Raw genomic sequence first — 18885 nt, forward strand, 5'->3', positions numbered from 1 at the left:
CGCTAGATAAAACTAAGCACAGACTTATAATCCTTTTAACTTACCTTATAAATTATATAATAATTTGAAGTATATATTTTATAATTTAATGATATACTAATTTAAAAATTTTATTTTATATTCTTGTTGGGTGTATATTTTTAAAAATGTTTATTAAATATTAATTCACTGGAATATAATATTTTTTTTTAATATTATGTATTATCTTTTTTATTTCATGCTATAACTCTTCATGATTTTCCTTATATTTTCTTTTTATGTATATATAATTCTTATACGATTTAGCAAAAAACGCTAAAAGCGTTTTAAATACACATTAATATTTATTATTTATTAATTAATAGTACGTATTAAATTTAAACTGTAAGTGAATTTAAATCAAATAAAATTCGGTGTATTTAGCAATATTTTAACGATTTGTAGCTCAAAAATGTGTAGATATTTAATATTTTCTATTTTTTTGTAAGAAAAATAGAAAACATACACTATTTGTATCTAATTGTTTAAGTTATAAATAACGAGTGATTTTTTGAAACTATGCAAAATATTTTGTGTTTTTATTTTAATTTAAATTACATTTTTAACATCTGTAATTATGTTTACGAATATAAGTGAGTGGCATGAAGATTTTTTTTTCGATAAAATTAAAACTAAAAGAAAAGCTTAAGTTCGTTTAACAAAATTTTTAATTTCTTTAGGTGATGGAGTATGTTTACTTTCATGTGCTATTTTGTTTAAAAAATCTAATAAAAATATATGTCTTAATAATCGTTTTGGTAACCAAGAGTTTGGACCTAACTAACCTGTACAAAAATCACTACTATGGCAATATAACAAAATGTTAGAGTATTAAGTTGTCCACTAATTGCTTAATTATATATTTTTTTAATACGATTGACCGCTATTTTGTATTTACTTGCGATAAGCATCACAATTAACTCTATTTATCTAGTATATTATTAGATTTTTCTTTTATATGTTTGTTTTCGATCCTATTCTGGTATTAACATATACATACATCCATACTTATATAATAAGTACTATACACTAATCCACAAAAGTTGCATGTGAATCTAGATGAAATGTATTCGTACATATTCTGCATTTTAATGCGATTCAAAAGTTTCTCCAATTGACATCATTGTTAATCAGCATTTCGATTGGAATTAACTTTAAATGTAACATTGAAATGAACTGAAATTTATTTTTCTTAAAATTTCGTTGAATATGGGAGAATGATTGTTGAAGAATACAATTCTTCCAAGTTGTCAGCAGAACAAACATTAATTATCAAATAATTCATTGAAAAACTAACGGTTAACCACACTGATGTGTTATGTTTATGTTACATCTCTAATATAGAGTCGTCAAAATGCACATCTCTAAAAAAGTGTTGAACAACAAATAAACGCGAAAACAATTTTCTTAAAAACTTAAAATATGGGCAATTTCTTTATTATTATAGATTTTTAAGTTGTAGGAGTGCTAAATTTTGATGAAAAAAAAAAAAACATTTCATGGTTGAGTTGTTCGATTTTAAGTAATACTTTCGGCCGAATGAATATGATAGATGTGAATTTTTTTTTTCTTACAAATTTTAATACTTTTGTGGCCTAGTGTATAAATGCTTTTAGCAAAAATTACCAGAAAATCCATAATTTCGAATAGTTTATATTGTTTTTTTGTTTATAAAATAAAACCCATTTTTGTTTAAATTTTTTCGAATTTATCATATTTATAATATAATTTTTTTAATTTTAAGAAAATAAAAAATGAAAAATAAAATAATAAGAAAAAAATGAGTACAACTAACATTATATGAATTTGCAAAAAATTTCAGTAGTTTTTTTAATTTTTTGTTTTTTTTTATAAAAATTCAACTTTTCTCAAGTTTTTGCTTACTTCAGTAATAAGAGAGTTTAAGAGAACAATGAAAAAAAAATCAAGAAGCAGTATTTTTGTTTACAAACTGCTTCGTTCCAATATGCAACAAAGTTGTGTGTATATGTGTGTGTGTGTTTACAGAAACAAAACAAAAGAGCAAAACAATAAAATAAAATTATGAACAAGGTTCGGCGGATTTCATTTTTAAAAATGTAGTTTTTTAATGTTTTCATATCTTTTTCATTTAAAGTCGCAAATATATATATATAAAGTTATATTAAAAATTAGGAAGAAACAAAAAAAAAGTAAAGGGGTTGTTGATTGTGTGGGGAAGTAATAAACAAGAAAAAAAGCAGTTGTATGTTTAAGCAATTTTCTTTTTTATACATGGGGAGTTTTGGGTAGGAGTCGCTTGGTTTTTTATGCAATTGTTGTTGTTGTTGAAGATCATTCCAGGACAAAATCAATAGCGCGTATTGATTTGTTTAGATTGTATTTCAATTCAATTCTTTATCTTCTAAGTACTTGTATTCAAATGTGAATCCTTCCTTTTTTCGTTGACTCCATTTTTCATAATCAAAATAGATGTACGTACCCTGGAAAGAAAAAAGAAATTAAGAAAAATATTGAAATATTTGTTTTTTTTTAAATACATACTTGTTCGTAATCATCATTAATAATTTTTGGTTCTTCATGTCTTTGGAACCACATCATATACTTTGTGTGAAAACGCCAGCTTTGTTTTTTCAGAGCCTTTGCTGCCAAGTATTGAGCTTTTGAACCTTCCATATAGTAGAACACAAAGAATAGTGTTTCGGTTGATAGACGTTGATAAAATTCAACTGTATCGTAAATTGGAAGTTGTTGCTATGGAAATCGAATTTGTGGCATTAAAAATGTAATTGTTAAGAAATTTTCTTTAATTACCTGAGGATAGTGTGCTGGCGTTTGAACTGGTGTTCGATGAAAATATGTTGTTAGTTTTTCCGAATCACTAGGTGTTGGTAAATGATAATAAGCTGCTTCCATCATTTGGAATTGTAATTGATGATCCTTTTGCAGAGGCGAGGGACCTAATGGAGCCACACCTAACAGTGGTGGTATGTGGGCTTCATTTGTTGGCTGCTGCTGTTGTTGCGATAATTGTTGTTGTTGCTTATTTCCTGCAGATGATGCACCTGCTCCTATGGGCTGCTGACCGGCAGCATTTGTTAAAGCTGATGCATTTATATTACTACCAATAGGACCAACATTGCCACCATTATTACCAGCTGAATTGCCACCAAGAGTTGTAGGTCCATTTGTTGATGCAGTCACGGCGGCAACTAGACCTGCTGTGGTATTTGTTTGTTGCTGCTGCTGTTGTTGTTGATGTGTATTGGCAGTTGTATCTGATGAAAAATGCTGTTGGAGTACTTGTTGCTGCTGTTGTTGTTGTCTGTTATCGAGGCTAGACGCTTGTTGTTGTGAAAGATTATTTGTATCGATTACAGATCGATTAATGGCTTCTTGTGCCATTGTTTTCAATGAGATAGCATCTACAGATGAGGTATTATTAGCTACACTCGTAACAGGTAATCCTAAGAGAAGGAAAAGGGTTGTATTATTCTGTTCTATATATCTTTACCTAAGTTTTGGCATTCATTTTTAAAAATATATATTAAAAAAATTAAAAATTTAGAGGTTTTTATATTTATTACTTACCATTCATATGTTTAGGTGATAGCAGTCCTGGCGATGCACGGGCATTGTTATTATTATTGTTGTTTGCTCCCATACCCAGTACTTGTTGCTGTGCGTTCAGAGCTTGTTGCAAACCGGCAATACCATTTGGTGAAATGCAATTGACTGCAGATGCTGCCAAATTATTAACATTAGCAGGATTTGCTCCTTGTTGTACTACATTTGCAATGCTACCTACTGTCGAGTTATTGGAAGTATTATGGGCTGTGGATATACAATTTTAAAACCTTTGGAAACTCTTAATAGAAATAAAGATCATACCATTTTGTAAATGAGAGGAATTCGCTTGAAGATTTGATAATTGTTGCTGCTGAGAGCCGCCAACTATAGCATAAGAAGCGCCACCATGTACAGGGCCATTTTCAAGATGTGCTTAAAAGGTAAATAGACAAAAAAATAAAGCAAATAATGAAGTAAAGCATATGTTGTTTAACTTACATGTATTATGTTTTGCAACTGCTGAAAATGCAATTGTCGGTGTAGCTTGAATCACAGATTGGCCTTGTATTTGTTGTGTTGAATTGTTGTTGGAATTTGCTGAGGACGCTGTAACGGATGCTATTGATGGATTACCTTGTAACGTGGGCGCTGGTGCATGTTGTTGTACGGCAGGATTATTGTGAACTGTAACTGTAGATGCCGCCGCTGCTGCCGCCGCCACTGCTGCTGCTAATGTCGGCGCTCCCGATGTATTAATGTTGTTCGAGGTATGATTACCACTAGCAGCAGAAGAAGCTGTTGCGGCCGCCACAACTGCTGCTGCCGTCTGTTGTTGTTGCTGCTGCTGCTGTTGTGTAGGATGATGTTCATGCTGCGTTTGGGGCTGATGGTGATTTTTACTAGGTGTTGAACTAATAATTTTACTCGTGGGGACTATAAAATAACAAAATATATGTGTATAAGTCAGTGAGTAATTAAACAAATTCATAAGAGCATAAATTTACCATCTGTTGAACCACTAGATGTTTTATTATTCGCTCGTACCGCTGTAGGTTTAACAGGTTGCTAAACGAAAACAAATTTAATAGATTATTAAATAAATCATATTAAAGTTCTTATAATTATAATAATAATTACCTTTGTTTTACTATTGGCATTACTTTCATTCTTATTATGCTTATCCTTGGCCGTACCATCTGCCGCTGTAGAATCGCTTGAATAATTCAAATTAATTTGCTGTTGCTGCGTTGCCGAACCACTGCCACTAGTATTTGAGGCTTGCTGCTGCATTTGTTGTTGCTGAGCCGGCAATGGAGATTGTACAGGACTACCGCCTGATGTTATACTACTTGGTGAGCCGCTGGTTTCATTACTATTATTACTGTCTGTAGTTGCTGATGATGGAATACCAAGTGAGACACCTTTACCATTGATGGCAATACAAATTTGTTTGTTTGTTTTTTACATGTACGTGTATAATTATGGTAATGTTTTTTAATGATTGTTTGTTTCATTTGATCATATTTCAATTGTTTTGGATTAATTGATGATTTAGGAAGTTTAATTCAAGTCAAATCAGTTATTTTAGAGTATTGTTTTTTTGTTTGAAGTACACACATACATATAGATTTGTTTGTTTTTGGTTTGTTTTTTTTTTTTTGTTTTAAGACACAGGGATTTTATTATTTCGTTACAACAGGACCAGATATATAACAATAGTTTTGTTGTGGTTTTTATTATTATTATTTAAATTGTTTTTTTTAAAAATAATATGCACATTTATGAAAATTATTTCGAGAAAAGAGAAAAAACAAAAAAGAGAAAAACATAAAAACACACATAGAGTATTTCTCTAAACCAATATTTTTTCTAAATATCTATGTTTTTTCTATTGTTTAAAGGGATAATTAAAAAAAACAATGTTTACTAGGAGAGGGAGAAGTGTATGGAATTGGTGGAAGGGGATTTTTTTTATTTATATAGAAAATACTGTAAGCATTATAAAGGATGTGTGTTGTAAGTGGAAGTTAAAGAAAATAAGATATTTTAAAAAAGGATAAAATGATAAAAATAGAAGAGAATTTTTGAGAAATAAAGAGAATGGTTTTATAAAGTAGTAAAAGTGTCTAAAATGGCATTTAACTTTTTTTGAATTGAAATTTGTTTCACTAACTTTTACTTGTATATGTTTCCAACAATTTGTTCACTCAAATATTCTTATAAATGCAGTTAACAGGGATTTGAAGAGGAATCTTGTGATAATAGTATTTGAATTGAAAAGGTTTAGATTGAAAAATTTTGGGAGTGTGTTTAACCAAAAATTATAAATAAATTAAACTAGTTTTTGTCAACTAATTATATAAAGGGGGTAATACAAAAATAGTATTATGTATACATAAAAAAGCCATTTTTAAGCCATATTCTACACATTTAACAAGCAAAAACAATAAGGTTGATTTGTAATGGTATAATGTATATAAATAAAGCGAAAACTTACCTGTACCCGAATATTCGACATCGACATCAATGCCAATAATGTCATCATAAATGAATTCATTTTCTTCAAAGTCCGGCTCTTGTGATGAATCAATATAATATTCAACATCATCTTTGATTTTATTTACCTTAAGTAAATTTTATTAGAAATCTTATTGCTATAAAATAATTCTATTTTATAACTCACTTGTTCGGCCTCAACATTATCGTTGTCGAGTAGACGTAATAATGTTTCTAGTTTGGTTACATGGAATTTATGACGATCTAATTTTGATCTTAATTCATCCATACGATCCTGTTTATCACGATCTAAACGTTTTTTCTTACCCGCCAGCAATGATTCGATTTCACTTTCATACTGATCAATTTGTATTAGCAGTGAACTAATGGAGTTCGTTAACCAATTGCGGGCTTCATCTTTAATACGTTGAGCAGGATCCATTTTTTGTGCAGCACCCAAACCTTCTTTGGAATACGCTTTAGTTTTCGTTTCTCGTTCAACTATTTTAAAGCGTTCCATTTGCTAAAAAAAAACAACAATTTCAACCTAAAAGTTTAGATTTCTACAACTTTTAAATAATGTCCTTTTTTAATACCGTTTCTATTAGCCTACGATTTTCCAAGAGTGCACTTTTATCTTTGATTTCAGCCGATGCAATCCATGATTTAATCTGATCGCGAAGCCGTTGCAACTTTTTGATTTCCTTTTTGAGATCGGCCTCATATTTTTCCTATCAAAAGGTTCAATGTAATTAAAACTGTCTAATTGTTAATGTTAAAATGTAAGTACAATTACTTTCTGATTGCTATTTGTGGCATTGTGTACTTTTTTCCATATATCCTCAAACGTTTCCACTCCCTCAGCTACTTTTTTCAGACATCGATCAATTTCTCCTATGAAATAATTATAAAATATGTATAAAACTGATCTGCTGAAAAAGCTACTGTTGGATTCTAATAGTATCAATGAAAATATTCATGTACATTTGACCTCATCGTAAAATTGAATTAGAAATTCGTGTTAATATTAAGTTTTCCGAAATTTTTAGTTCTTTTTTAAGTCTGAATTCAAAGATGCTGCAGCTATAGTTCAATTCTAGTTCAAGTTCAGTTTTAGTTCAGTTATAATTCCTTTCTAATTGTTCTAGTATTCTCTTCTAGTTTTGTTCAACTTCACTTCTAGTTAAGCTCTAGTTTACTTCTAGTTAAGCTCAAGTTTACTTCTAGTTAAGTTCTACTTTACTTCTAGTTAAGTTCAAGTCCATTTCATGTTAAGTTTTAGTTCAGTTCTTGTTCTCTTCTGGTCCAGTTCTACTTCAGTTTTTGTTTGTAGTTTGTAGTCTTACAGTCTGGACCATAGCACCTACTATCGTGTAGAATTGTTCAGTTCTTAGTTAGTTCCAATTTAGTTTTGGTTTATTTCTGGATTAACTGCAGTCCAATCATAATTCACTTCTATTCATATATATCAGTTCTATTAAAATTTTAATTCTATCCTATTTTATTTCTATTCTAGTTTTAGTTCAGCTTTAATTATGCTATAGAATTCTAATTTTGTGTAAAAGTAAGGTTCTGGTTCAAAATATATTTAGTTATAGATCAGTTCTAGTTCAGTCCTCCTTTATTTCAACTTCACTTTTAATTAAGATTGCATTTTAAGGTTTATTTTCACAAGGAGTGTAATTCGAACTATGTGTTATCGGCTAAAGACGATCGATATTGAATGTTGTTATGAAGAGTATAATAAAAATTAAATTCAATCTTAAAATATGTAAATTAAATAAAAACTTTCATTATAATCAGAATGCATTGATTGATGCATATGTTTGCCTAGTTGTTAGATGCTAAAATATTTATTGTACTTTTAAAAGATGACTGCAGCAAAGTTTTTAACGAAGAGGTCATACATACACTATATTTTTTATTGATAATACGAAATAAAGCTTTTTTTGTGCATAATAATAAATATTGTCAAAATCATTTAGAAAAAGATATTAGATGTTTGTTATAAACTAATTTTTAAGCTAAATCATAAAAATCTAAACAAATCTCAAACCCAAAACAAACAAAAGACACCTTAAACATCTCTTAAAGAAAAAAGAAAAGATAGGCTATTTCAAGATAGTTTCTTGAAGAAGAAAAGTTTAAAAAGACATAAAATTGGAAGACAATTTTGACAATGTTTTGCTCTGGAGTTTTTTTTTCGTAATATCCTTTCTTTCATTCTAACCTTGCAACTTTCTCGTCGCAGCCATGGCTATGTTAACTGTAGTTTATTCTGTTGATACAAATGCTTAGACATAGTCCAGTGGAACTAAAGCAAATAAAAAATTCCTGACGAAACTTTCTAGTACACACGCACACAAATACGCAGGCAGCCAGGCAGCAAGTTGGTTCCTCTATCCTTCCTTCCTTTCCTTCGTCTATACGTCCTTTTCACTTCCTGGTAACAAGTAGTTGACACTGTGTTACAGTAAAACTTCTCTTTTATTTTTGTTTATTTTGTTGCTGTAAATATATAAAAAAATTTTAATATTTTAAAAATATGTATATTTTATTCTTTGTTATTTAAGAAAAGTGATCATGATGCTGATGATGATCATCAGGTACTGTTTTGTTTTTGTTGTTATTGATAGTGTTGTTTTTTTTCTATGTTACTGTTACTAATGTAATCGGTGGCAAAAAAAAGAAACAAAACGTCACGAATGTAAAGAAAAAAAAAAGACCAAAAAGCCCAAAGCATAAAAGTTGAAAAAGTAATAAAAAAGGCCGCAATATTTAACGATTTACACAAAGTTTGGAAAGCTGCATTAAATACCCTACATACATATGCGTATAATCATTCCTATGAAGATTTGTTTATTTAACGATTAACAAAGTTAATACAGTAGTAGCAAATAAGTAAATAATTTGCCTTTTGTTTAATATATTAATATTAATTTATAAATGTTTATTTTTATTTATCCACGAAATATTTATGTTGTATATTTTATAATTTATTTTACCACCAGAATGAAAAAAAAGAAATCTCACAAAAAAGCATTTAACAAATCAATCACTAAACTTTCTTTGCTCTTTTCCATACGATTTTTTGCTACTTTTTCTTTAATTTTTTTTATTCCTTGTTGTTCGTTTCGTTGTTCTTCTTTTTGATTGCATTCGTATTGCTTCTTCTTCTTATATTCACAAATTCTTATATTTCCATTAGGTATTTTTGCTCGTTCATATTTTTCTTAAAAACTCACTTTTTCTATTAAACTTTTAGAATTTGCCTAAAGATTATTGTTTGTTGTTAATGTTTTTAATAAATTTTGTTAAAATTATCTATTAAAACTTGTATTTTTTTAGTGATTTTCTTTTCCGCTTACAGCGACTATCAATTGTTTCGATTTTTTTCTTGGTATGTACAAGAAAAAAAATCCACTTTTTTGCTACTTTTTCTTTTTCTTATTCCTTGCTGTTCGTTTTTCGTTTTGCTTCTTCTTATATTCACAAATTCTTTATTTTTCCATTAGGTACTTTTATGCCGTTTTTATTTTTGTTGAAAACTCACTTTTTCTATTGAACTTTTATATTCCTTGTAAAGATTTATGTTTGTTGTTAATGTTTTTAATAAAAATTGTAGAAAATATTTATTAAAACTTGTATTTTTTAGTGATTTTCTTTTCCGCTTACAAAGCGACTGTCAAAGAGCTGCGCCGATTAACATTTATGACGGCGTTGGCTGTGGCAGACATTAAAAATGTTGGAGGCGTTTAAAAATCGGTTGAAAGCCGCCTGTCTACTGAGACGTTTTTAGTTGATTTTAACAAAATAAAACGCATATAAATAACTATAGTTTTTTTCCCTAAACATTTTTGTTAGTATCACATCAATATAATCTTTAGATTTAAAACATGTTGAAAATACATTTTTCGTACAAGATTTTCTTATGCAACACTGTGTATTGTCTAGTATAAAGAAATACAACTATGAGCTATCAATTCAAATTGAATGTTTTCATCGAAAAAAATAATGTATTTAATTTATTTACAAATTGTTTAAAATAATGGCAATTATTACTTTTCTATCTAATTATCAAAATAATATAAGAGAATTTGTTTGAAAATTCAATCCATTACATTCTTTTAAAATTAAATACATAGTAATCATTCAAAAACTCTATGTGCTTGATGCATAATACAACTGCATCAACCACTTGAGGGCTAAAACATATTTCCCGATATATTTTTGCTTGTATATAATATTGGCAATCTTGTTACGTACAGATGATATCGAACCGTGCAAGGTTGTATTTATGAGTAGTTTCATATAGGGTTTCTTTGGCAAATTAAGTAGGGAATGAAAAAATGTTAAATTCAAAAACTGTATACGTATAAATAAACATTTCTATTAACAAATTTTATTCGTCTAAACTTTTATGTAGAATAGCGTTGCATTTCAAATAACTCTTAACTCAATCATGTTAATTGATTCCAAAAATAAACTTAATTATATAATAAATATACATATGTATAATCTAACAAGACTTTAGCAACTAATAAATAACAAGACTTTAGCAACTAATAAGTAATTAAGTTTATTATAATGTAAATATAACATTATAATAAACTTAATTACTGCTATCTATATATATCGTAAAATTCTTGACGTATTTTGCTATAAATATTTTGCAAATTTTCTAAATGCACAGAAATCGTATTGGAATTAATTTCATCTGATTCAGGCGATATTAATGAACCATATAGTTGTTCTATATCGCTTTGATAAGTCTGAAAATAAATATTAAATAATACAGATTAAATAAGAATTAGAACAGATGTTGGGAGCTTTATCCGTATAAGATTTTCTATAAGAAAACCTTAAACGAATTAACTTTTTTATATATAAAAATAATAAAATTTTTTATTAATTCTATTTCAAAACTCACCATAATCATTTGTTGGATTTTCGACAAAGATGTGTCCACCATTACCAAGTCTTTATCAGACTCCAGCTGTTGTTGGGCATTTAATAACAATATTTTAATATAAAATATTGCTAATGGATAATTTGAAGATATTTGTAAAATTTCCTTCGAAACATCATAATTCAGCTCAATTAAATGTTCATGAAGAAAGTATATTTCAAAATCTACACCCACTAAAGATGTCCATTGAGCACCAAGTTTTTCCATAGTATTTCGTAAAATATTTTCAGATATTTTAAAGAAATGTTTAAGTTTGTACACATTATTATTCCTAGACTCTTCTATAGTATTCGTTTTATTTATGTTATCAGAGTGTTTTTTAAGTAATCGCTCAATATCTTCAAAAAAATTATGAAATATACGCAAGTTTTCCATGTTAAAGCTAAATAAATTGATGTAAGTTTTCTCATTGGTTTCCAAAGATAATTTAAATTTCAATGCCATATGTTGAGACTGATGACTAACAAAACACAGGAGATTTAAAGAATAATTTTTTGTTAATATATGTTTATCGAGCTGATTTGTAGGTGTGTCGAGTATAAAACAAAGATTTTTGTTTATAAGTTCAAAGGGTAAATGTAATTGTATACTTTGCTGTGAATTGGCAATGTGCAAATACCATATGGTAGAGGTAAATATGGAAGAGAGAAATTTATGTTTATTTTTTAACGATAGAAAAATTAAGCTATAAATGGACGGATTCTCGTTCGAGTGATGTGTGTAATGGCTGTTAGTTCTTATTGTTATACAGTCTTTGCCAAAATAGTTTATTTGTGGTATATTCACATGATATTCCAAATGACTTTGAAATAGTTTTAGAAAAATCTCACTTTTTGTGGAAAGTGCTAAAAGTTGTTGTTTTTCAAATTCTTTTTCTATGCCATTGTGCAGCTGTTTGGGTTGTTCTATTAAGTCATTAACAACTTGTGCTTTGGTAGTCAGTTCCTTAACGCGTTTTGTATTTAAGGCATATAAATTATTTAAATTTTCATAGTTTGTTTCATTAACTTCCGTATACTCCAATCTTTCGGGGGTTGAGCTAAAATGTATGCGATAGAAGATGTTATTAAAACTTAAACATATTAATTGTTGCAAACTTTCCACCCAGGTACAGGCAATCATGCCAGCTATAGATTTGCGTGTTTCATTAATAATACACTCCTGTTCTTTAGTCTCCTGTGGGGAGGTTAAAATTTTCAATTGTATTACCTCATCAGGAGTGGTAAAGTAGAAAATATTTTGTGCCGGCCAGTAATCATAATATGAAAACTGTGTCAGTTGATGTTGTTGATGATAAATGGCACCTAACATAAGTTGGCTTTTATACCATATATCCAAATGACCTGATTGTAAAAGAACTATAAGCAAATTCTTTTCACAATCAATACGTATACATTCGATATGACAAGCATAAGTATTAAGCAGACGTATACCAAAATCTTCAACTTGTGTATTGCTTTCCGAGGATTCACTTTCTGAAACCACAGCTAAGGAACATTTTTATTACAATTTAATAATATTTTATTAAATTTATTACACTTACCTCCTGCCAAAAGTAACAAATTACCAGATACAGTAAAAATATGCACTTCTTGATTAATTTCCAATTCTATCACTTCCTCTTTAGAACGAAATATATCTCCTATAGATACTAGCTGTTTTAGGAATTCTATATTTCGTTCCTCTGTTATTAAAGAGGTTAAGGTATAAGTTTCTTGTCGCCAATCACAATTGAAAAGATTTTCCAAATCAAAACTAATATCATAACTATGACATAAAACCTGTTGATCACTGCAACATTTACCTAGTTGTGGCACATCCTTATAAACCTCTAAACATAGTAATCTTTGCTGTTTGCCATCCTCTTCTTGTTTTATTAAACGTATAACACTGAACTGTGTACCTGGACAGGGAGACATACAACGTACGCCTGTTAACCAATCAACTTTATGCATAGATTTAACAGAACTAAAATAGTAGACACGTCCACTTTTCATGCAAAGTAATGTATTCATTTCTAATATTAACATATTAGCTATTTCTTCCAATTCCTGCTCATGCTCTGGTAGTGCTATACGCACTTTTGTTAGTGTAGTGGAGCCCGATTTACTGGAAGTTTTGAAAACAAAATTAAGTAAATAATTTTCATTCCATGTAACATACACCGATTTTCCTTTGCCGGTACTATGATGTTTTAAACCTTGGGCATAAAACATGCTGTCATCTTCTATGCACCACAAGGAGGAACTATCTTGGTTGTCTTCCAATTCCTGCATTTCTATGTCATTATCCGCTACATTGCTGCTTAAAGTATTTAATTTAGCTGCTTTGGATGTACAAGGTTCTGTTGTTTCCAACATTTCATATACAATTTAACTATAAAATTCCTTAAAAATTGCAAAAAAAATGTTTGTTTACATTTTTGCGGCATAGTGATGGTATTTGTACAATTATTTGTTTATCGACATAGTGGTGTCATCGCTTATGTTTGACATATTTACCTCTAGGATATTAAAATAAGCTGGCAGCCTTTTTCGCTTGACCATATGACAGTCAGTTTTAATATCGATAAGTGTTGGTTGTTTTTATAAACATAGTGTAAAAAGTTTTGTTTTTCTAATTATTTAGGAATTTTTAATAAATTTGTGTATTAGAAATACAATATGTCGCGTTTTAGTGGAGCATTACAACTAACAGATCTTGATGATTTTATAACACCGTCGCAGGTGAGTCTTAGTTAAAAATAATTGCAGGATTTAACTTTTTATACGCACATACACTATAGCATTAACTAAGGGAATGTTTCCTTAGACCTGGTTCACACTAGGAAACTTTTGTTGAGAAACTTTTGATTTTGTGTGTGAGAGAAAGAGATGGTTAATATTTCTTTCTTTTTCTCTCACACACAAAAATTAAAAGTTTCTCAAGAAAAGTTTCCTAATGTGAACCAGGTCTTACTGAAAATGTTACTTTAACAAAGCGGACCTGGTTCACCTAGCCTTCTATAGAATTTTTATTTCAATAAATTTATATTTTTTTAAGGAATGTATAAAACCAGTGACTATCGAAAAAACTAAAACCAAGACGGGGGCAAAAATATCAATCCAGGAAGATGGTTACTATGAAGAAACATCCGTAAGTTATTATTAGATTAAAATCATTTAAACTATATAAGATAAATAATGTTTCAGGCAGGAAAACAGAAATTACAAAAAGTAGAAATCACTTTACAAGATTGTTTAGCCTGTTCTGGTTGTATAACCTCAGCCGAAGGTGTACTGATCACACAACAAAGTCAAGAAGAAGTTTTCAAAGTATTACAAGAAAATAAGGAGTTAAAAGCAAATGAAAGCACTGTTGAACAAGCGCGCAAAATAGTTTTTACTGTTTCTCAACAACCTATAATAAGTTTGGCACAACGTTATGGCTTAACAGTGGAAAAGGCGGCCGAACATTTGAGTGGTTATCTAAGACAATTGGGAGCTGATTATGTTCTTACCACAAAAGTAGCTGATGATATGGCTTTACTAGAATGTCGTAATGAATTTATTGAACGTTTCCGTGATAATGATCCCAGCAAACCATTTCCTATGTTGTCATCCTCCTGTCCGGGATGGGTTTGTTATGCCGAAAAAACACATGGTACTTTTATATTACCCTATATCGCTACAACACGTTCACCTCAACAAATAATGGGTGTTTTGGTAAAACAAATGTTGGCCCAAAAGTTGAATATTTCTTCAGATAAAATTTATCATGTCACCATTATGCCTTGTTATGATAAAAAATTAGAGGCATCAAGAGAAGATTTCTATAACGAAGCTTTAAATTGTCGAGATGTAGATTGTGTTATTACTTCAAGTAAGTAATAAAGCTTTAATATTGTATTTATTCTTTATAAATAAAATTAAAAAAAAAATTAAATTATTCTTCAGTTGAAATCGAACAAATGCTCAATGAAGATCATTTGCAAAGCTTTCCTACATCTAATTTTGACTGGCCTTGGAGCGAAACAAATGAAAATGCAGATGCTAATATATGGGCTCATGAAAGTAGTACTTCCGGAGGCTACTCGGAACATATTTTTAAATATGCAGCTAAAGAATTATTTGAACAGGATTTAATAACAGTGGAATATAAAAATTTAAGGTTTTATAAGATATAGAAAAAAGATAAAGAAAAGAAATTAACTATTTTTTTTATATCAGAAATCCCGATTTTCGTGAAGCCTCTTTAGAGATTGACGGGAAGTGTGTGCTTAAATTTGCTATAGCCAATGGTTTTCGTAATATACAAAATCTAGTGCAGAAACTTAAACGTGGTAAGGTACAATATCATTTTGTAGAAGTTATGGCTTGTCCTTCGGGTGAGTATGCATTTTCCAAAGTTTGGTGTTATAGACTTTTAAAATAAATTTATGCTTGTAGGTTGCATTAATGGTGGCGCTCAAATTAGACCACCTAATGGCCAACATGTTAGAGATTTAACCGTACAATTGGAACAACTTTATCGTCAATTGCCTCAATCGAATCCACATAATGCTTGTACGAAGTCAATATATAATAATTTCTTTGATGGTCCACATACCGATAAAGCAAAAATGTTATTACATACAAATTATCATGCTGTGGAAAAAATGAATACTGCTTTAAATATAAAATGGTGAAACTAATTTGTTTATTGTTTTTTCCGAGTTTATTTGTTGTAAATTATAATAAAATATTAAATAATTGGGTTGTTGTTATATCGTTGTTGTTGTTGTTGTTGTTGTTGCTGGGGTTAAAAGGCCAGGGTCAAATCGCGTCATTCCAGTACGTAGAATTGGGGTTATATATTCAGAATTGGGGTTGTATATATGGTAAAAGCTTTTTACGAGTTTTTATACCCTTCACCTTCGTGAGAAGGGTATATAGAAGTTTGTCATTCCATTTGTAATTTCAATAATATAATTTTCGACCCTATAAAGTCTATATATTCTGGATCCTTATAGATTGCGGAGTCGATTAAGCCATGTCCGTCTGTCTGTTGAAATCAATTTTCCGAAGATTCCAGATATCTTCAAGATCCAAATCTTCAATAATTCGGTCAGACATGCTTTCGAGAATTCCTATTGAAAATCAGCAAAATCGTTCCATAAATAACTGAGATATGGGTAAAAATCTGTGACTATCTCTGAAAATTTTCTCAACAAATTAAAAATAAAAGCAAAAACAACAAGGAGATAAAGCAGTAATATGTTGGTAATACAGCTTATATTTGTTTGAGGGTGGTAATACAGTTTAACAGTGGAGTACAGTACAACGGTTAATATTTCTTTCTGATACAGTTTATATTTGTTTGTGTGTATGTTATAGGGTTCTATAAATCGACTTTTGAATAATCGAACAATCGACTTTTTGTCGAAAAAAGTCGAAGTCGTTTGTTGTCTATGCTTCCCCTTGTTAATGATTAGTCAGAGATGTCAAAATGTTGTTATTATATTTCACCACAGCTGTGAACTATTTGTGTTTTTTTAAAGTTCGCCGGCTGTGAGTGCATTAATATTTTATTTTCAATAGTTATATTTATACAAAAAAGTTTATTTTACCTTAAAAAGTGATTTTGTTACTTGTACAAAATATAACAAAAATTTTGACAATTTTTAAACATGTCTTCACCGGCGCCAAAATCTCCAGAACAATCGGATAAAAATAAAAAATACGATCGTCAGATACGGTAATTAATGGAAAATTTTGGAGAAAAATAGTTTAATAATTAAAAATTTCTTTAGTTTATGGGGTGAACATGGCCAGTCCTTGTTGGAGAGCGCCAAAATATGCCTAGTTAATGCCACTGGTTTAGGCTGTGAAGTGCTTAAAGGTTTAGTATTGCCTGGTATAGGCAGCTTTACTATTGTTGATGGCAATGTGGTAACCGAAGAAGATTTGGGTATAAAGTAAGGTTTTTCTTTTGTAACAACTATATTGGAAGTATACCAAGTAGCATTTTTTTGTTTTTAGCTTTTTTGTGGAAGCCAGCAATGTGGGTCAATCGCGTGCTGCCTCTTGTATGCAATTGTTACAGGAACTAAATAGCGATGTTAATGGTGATTGTGTAGAGGAGAGTGTGGACTATATATTAGCCAATCGTCCTGCCTTTTTTGATAATTTTGATGTGGTTATTGCCTCGAATTTAAATGAAAATTCTCTTTTACAATTATCCAATTGTTTGTGGGAAGCAAATGTTCCCCTAGTTTACTGTCGTTCATTGGGATTTTTTGGTTCAATAAGATTGCAAATTAAGGAGCATTGTGTAGTAGAGTCTCATCCAGATAATGCACAATATGACTTAAGATTGGAACAGCCTTTTGATACATTACGCAAACATTTAGAGGTAAATGAAAGGATTTGTTAAAGAGATAATTAAAATTTTATCTACATACTTACATGTTCCAGGCTACTACCATAACGAATAAGGTACCTTGGCTATTGGTCTTAAATAAATATTACAAACAATGGCAATTGGAAAACAATGGTAGAAATCCCTCAAATTATAAAGAAAAATCTCAAATACGAGAAATGATTAGAAAAGGTAAGTGAAATCGAAATGTTAAATAGAAAAATTGAACTAATTAATCCCTCAAAATTTGTAGATATGAGCAACGATGAAGAAAACTATGAAGAAGCTATAAAAGCTGTTAATACCGCCTTTACGGGAGGCTCTATACCCTCCAATCTTAAAAGCATATTTGAAGACGAAGCCTGTCGTAATCTTAATAAGCAAAGTAAATCTTTTTGGATAATGGCCAAAGCCTTAAAAGAATTTATAGAAAAAGATAATAATGGTATTTTACCACTGTCGGGTGTCCTACCCGACATGACCTCCGATACCGAGTCATATATAAATCTTCAAAATATCTATCGTCAACAAGCTATGCAAGATGCCGATAATGTTTATCGTAAATGCCAGGCTATACTCAAAGAATTGGGTTTACCTTTGGATTGTATAACAGAGAAAGCTGTACGTTTATTTTGTAAAGAATCGTCTGGTCTGACAGTTATACGAGGTTCAAAAATTTCTGATGAATATGAGAAAAATAATCGTGTTTTAAGCGTTATAGATGATATTGATGTACAGGGTACTCTAACCGAGCATTATATAGCTTTGAGAGCTTATGAACGTTTTCTAACCGAATGTGGTAATATTCCCGGGGATTGTTATGTGGAAAATGATACTGCACGCTTTAAGAGTGTGGCTTGTAAAATGTTGGCTGAATGGGGTGTTACACAGGCCACTTTATCTGATGATATGGTTCACGAAGTTTGTCATTATGGTGGTGGTGAAGTTCATACTATTTCGGCATTTATAGGTAAGTTTTGAATGAGGACTTTTTTAAATTATTTTTTTTTACTAATCTATTGCTTTTTAGCTGGCTGTGCTGCCCAGGAGGTGGTGAAAATTCTAACAAATCAATTTAAACCCGTGGATAATACTTTTATATATAACGGCATAACATCCGAAACAATTACCTTAAAGTTATAAAAATTTTTAATTTTTAATTAAATTTTTTCTCTGTGTATTTGGTTTAATTTTAGTGAAATTATAAATTTTGAATATTAACCAAAAAAACAATGAACTCTATTAATTTCCTGGGGTTGTTTTATGAAATTCGTTCGCAGGCGAACTTTATTAAACCAGCTCTGTGTCATTGCAAATAAATTGTCACCACTATTCAGTGATGCCAGATGTGCAATTAAAAAAAATCGTTAAAATACCGGTAAATTTGGAGTTTTTTGCTTTTAACCCCAACAAAACTACAATAACATGAAGCCGTTGTTATTGTAAAGTTCTATACAAATAATTCTATTTGACAG

The 18885-nt window shown here is 29.9% G+C and overlaps 4 protein-coding genes across 9 annotated transcripts; 2 read left to right on the top strand and 2 right to left on the bottom strand.

Moving 5' to 3' along the window:
* Positions 1–252: 252 nt before the first annotated feature.
* Positions 253–9780, bottom strand: LOC111679244 (CCR4-NOT transcription complex subunit 3). 5 transcript variants are annotated; one of them, XM_023440776.2, is made up of 14 exons: positions 9617–9780; positions 8294–8571; positions 6860–6957; positions 6660–6794; positions 6251–6586; positions 6065–6191; positions 4705–4988; positions 4572–4632; positions 4066–4500; positions 3889–3999; positions 3589–3831; positions 2812–3464; positions 2542–2751; positions 253–2480 (listed from the first exon to the last, which is right to left on the bottom strand). In XM_023440776.2, exons 2-14 carry the CDS (start codon positions 8316–8318, stop codon positions 2382–2384), a joined length of 2817 nt encoding a protein of 938 aa, XP_023296544.2. In that variant the 5' UTR covers positions 8319–8571; positions 9617–9780; the 3' UTR covers positions 253–2381. The 5 variants fall into 5 exon arrangements, with proteins under 5 accessions (XP_023296544.2, XP_023296545.2, XP_023296543.2 ...); XM_023440777.2 differs by having other exon boundaries at positions 4705–4961; positions 6854–6957; XM_023440775.2 differs by having other exon boundaries at positions 6854–6957.
* A 669-nt stretch (positions 9781–10449) lies between these two features.
* Positions 10450–13507, bottom strand: LOC111679204. 2 transcript variants are annotated; one of them, XM_046956466.1, is made up of 4 exons: positions 13196–13507; positions 12576–13141; positions 10994–12519; positions 10450–10835 (listed from the first exon to the last, which is right to left on the bottom strand). In XM_046956466.1, the coding sequence occupies exons 1-4, from the start codon at positions 13390–13392 to the stop codon at positions 10686–10688; spliced, it is 2439 nt and encodes an 812-aa protein (XP_046812422.1). In that variant the 5' UTR covers positions 13393–13507; the 3' UTR covers positions 10450–10685. The 2 variants fall into 2 exon arrangements, with proteins under 2 accessions (XP_046812422.1, XP_023296500.2); XM_023440732.2 differs by having other exon boundaries at positions 12576–13507.
* Positions 13508–13575: 68 nt separating this feature from the next.
* On the top strand, positions 13576–15776 carry LOC111679201 (probable cytosolic Fe-S cluster assembly factor GI11683). The gene is made up of 6 exons (XM_023440728.2): positions 13576–13758; positions 14075–14167; positions 14224–14893; positions 14968–15181; positions 15241–15398; positions 15460–15776. The coding sequence occupies exons 1-6, from the start codon at positions 13696–13698 to the stop codon at positions 15696–15698; spliced, it is 1437 nt and encodes a 478-aa protein (XP_023296496.2). The 5' UTR covers positions 13576–13695; the 3' UTR covers positions 15699–15776.
* Positions 15777–16536: 760 nt separating this feature from the next.
* On the top strand, positions 16537–18715 carry LOC111679203 (nedd8-activating enzyme E1 regulatory subunit). Its single transcript, XM_023440731.2, has 6 exons — positions 16537–16747; positions 16803–16967; positions 17032–17404; positions 17467–17602; positions 17664–18380; positions 18441–18715. Exons 1-6 carry the CDS (start codon positions 16680–16682, stop codon positions 18551–18553), a joined length of 1572 nt encoding a protein of 523 aa, XP_023296499.2. The 5' UTR covers positions 16537–16679; the 3' UTR covers positions 18554–18715.
* The last annotated feature ends 170 nt before the right edge of the window (positions 18716–18885 follow it).

The sequence above is a fragment of the Lucilia cuprina genome, chromosome 2 (assembly GCF_022045245.1).
Source record: "Lucilia cuprina isolate Lc7/37 chromosome 2, ASM2204524v1, whole genome shotgun sequence".
Taxonomy (NCBI): domain Eukaryota; kingdom Metazoa; phylum Arthropoda; class Insecta; order Diptera; family Calliphoridae; genus Lucilia; species Lucilia cuprina.

Excerpts from the sequence above, each read along its gene's own strand:
- LOC111679244 (XM_023440775.2), bottom strand. The coding sequence starts at position 8,318 with ATGGCTGCGACGAGAAAGTTGCAAG. Across the intron at positions 6,192-6,250 it reads ATAATGTTGAGGCCGAACAA|GTAAATAAAATCAAAGATGA; the intron begins GTGAGTTATAAA and ends AATTTACTTAAG. Across the intron at positions 4,000-4,065 it reads AGTTGCAAAACATAATACAT|CACATCTTGAAAATGGCCCT; the intron begins GTAAGTTAAACA and ends TTACCTTTTAAG.
- LOC111679204 (XM_023440732.2), bottom strand. The coding sequence starts at position 13,392 with ATGTTGGAAACAACAGAACCTTGTACATCCAAAGCAGCTAAATTAAAT. Across the intron at positions 12,520-12,575 it reads TTTGTTACTTTTGGCAGGAG|CTGTGGTTTCAGAAAGTGAA; the intron begins GTAAGTGTAATA and ends AATGTTCCTTAG. Across the intron at positions 10,836-10,993 it reads AAATCCAACAAATGATTATG|ACTTATCAAAGCGATATAGA; the intron begins GTGAGTTTTGAA and ends ATTTATTTTCAG.
- LOC111679201 (XM_023440728.2), top strand. The coding sequence starts at position 13,696 with ATGTCGCGTTTTAGTGGAGCATTACAACTAACAGATCTTGATGATTTT. Across the intron at positions 15,182-15,240 it reads GTGGAATATAAAAATTTAAG|AAATCCCGATTTTCGTGAAG; the intron begins GTTTTATAAGAT and ends TTTTTATATCAG. Across the intron at positions 15,399-15,459 it reads AGTTATGGCTTGTCCTTCGG|GTTGCATTAATGGTGGCGCT; the intron begins GTGAGTATGCAT and ends TTATGCTTGTAG.
- LOC111679203 (XM_023440731.2), top strand. The coding sequence starts at position 16,680 with ATGTCTTCACCGGCGCCAAAATCTCCAGAACAATCGGATAAAAATAAA. Across the intron at positions 16,968-17,031 it reads GAAGAAGATTTGGGTATAAA|CTTTTTTGTGGAAGCCAGCA; the intron begins GTAAGGTTTTTC and ends TTTTGTTTTTAG. Across the intron at positions 17,405-17,466 it reads CATTACGCAAACATTTAGAG|GCTACTACCATAACGAATAA; the intron begins GTAAATGAAAGG and ends TACATGTTCCAG.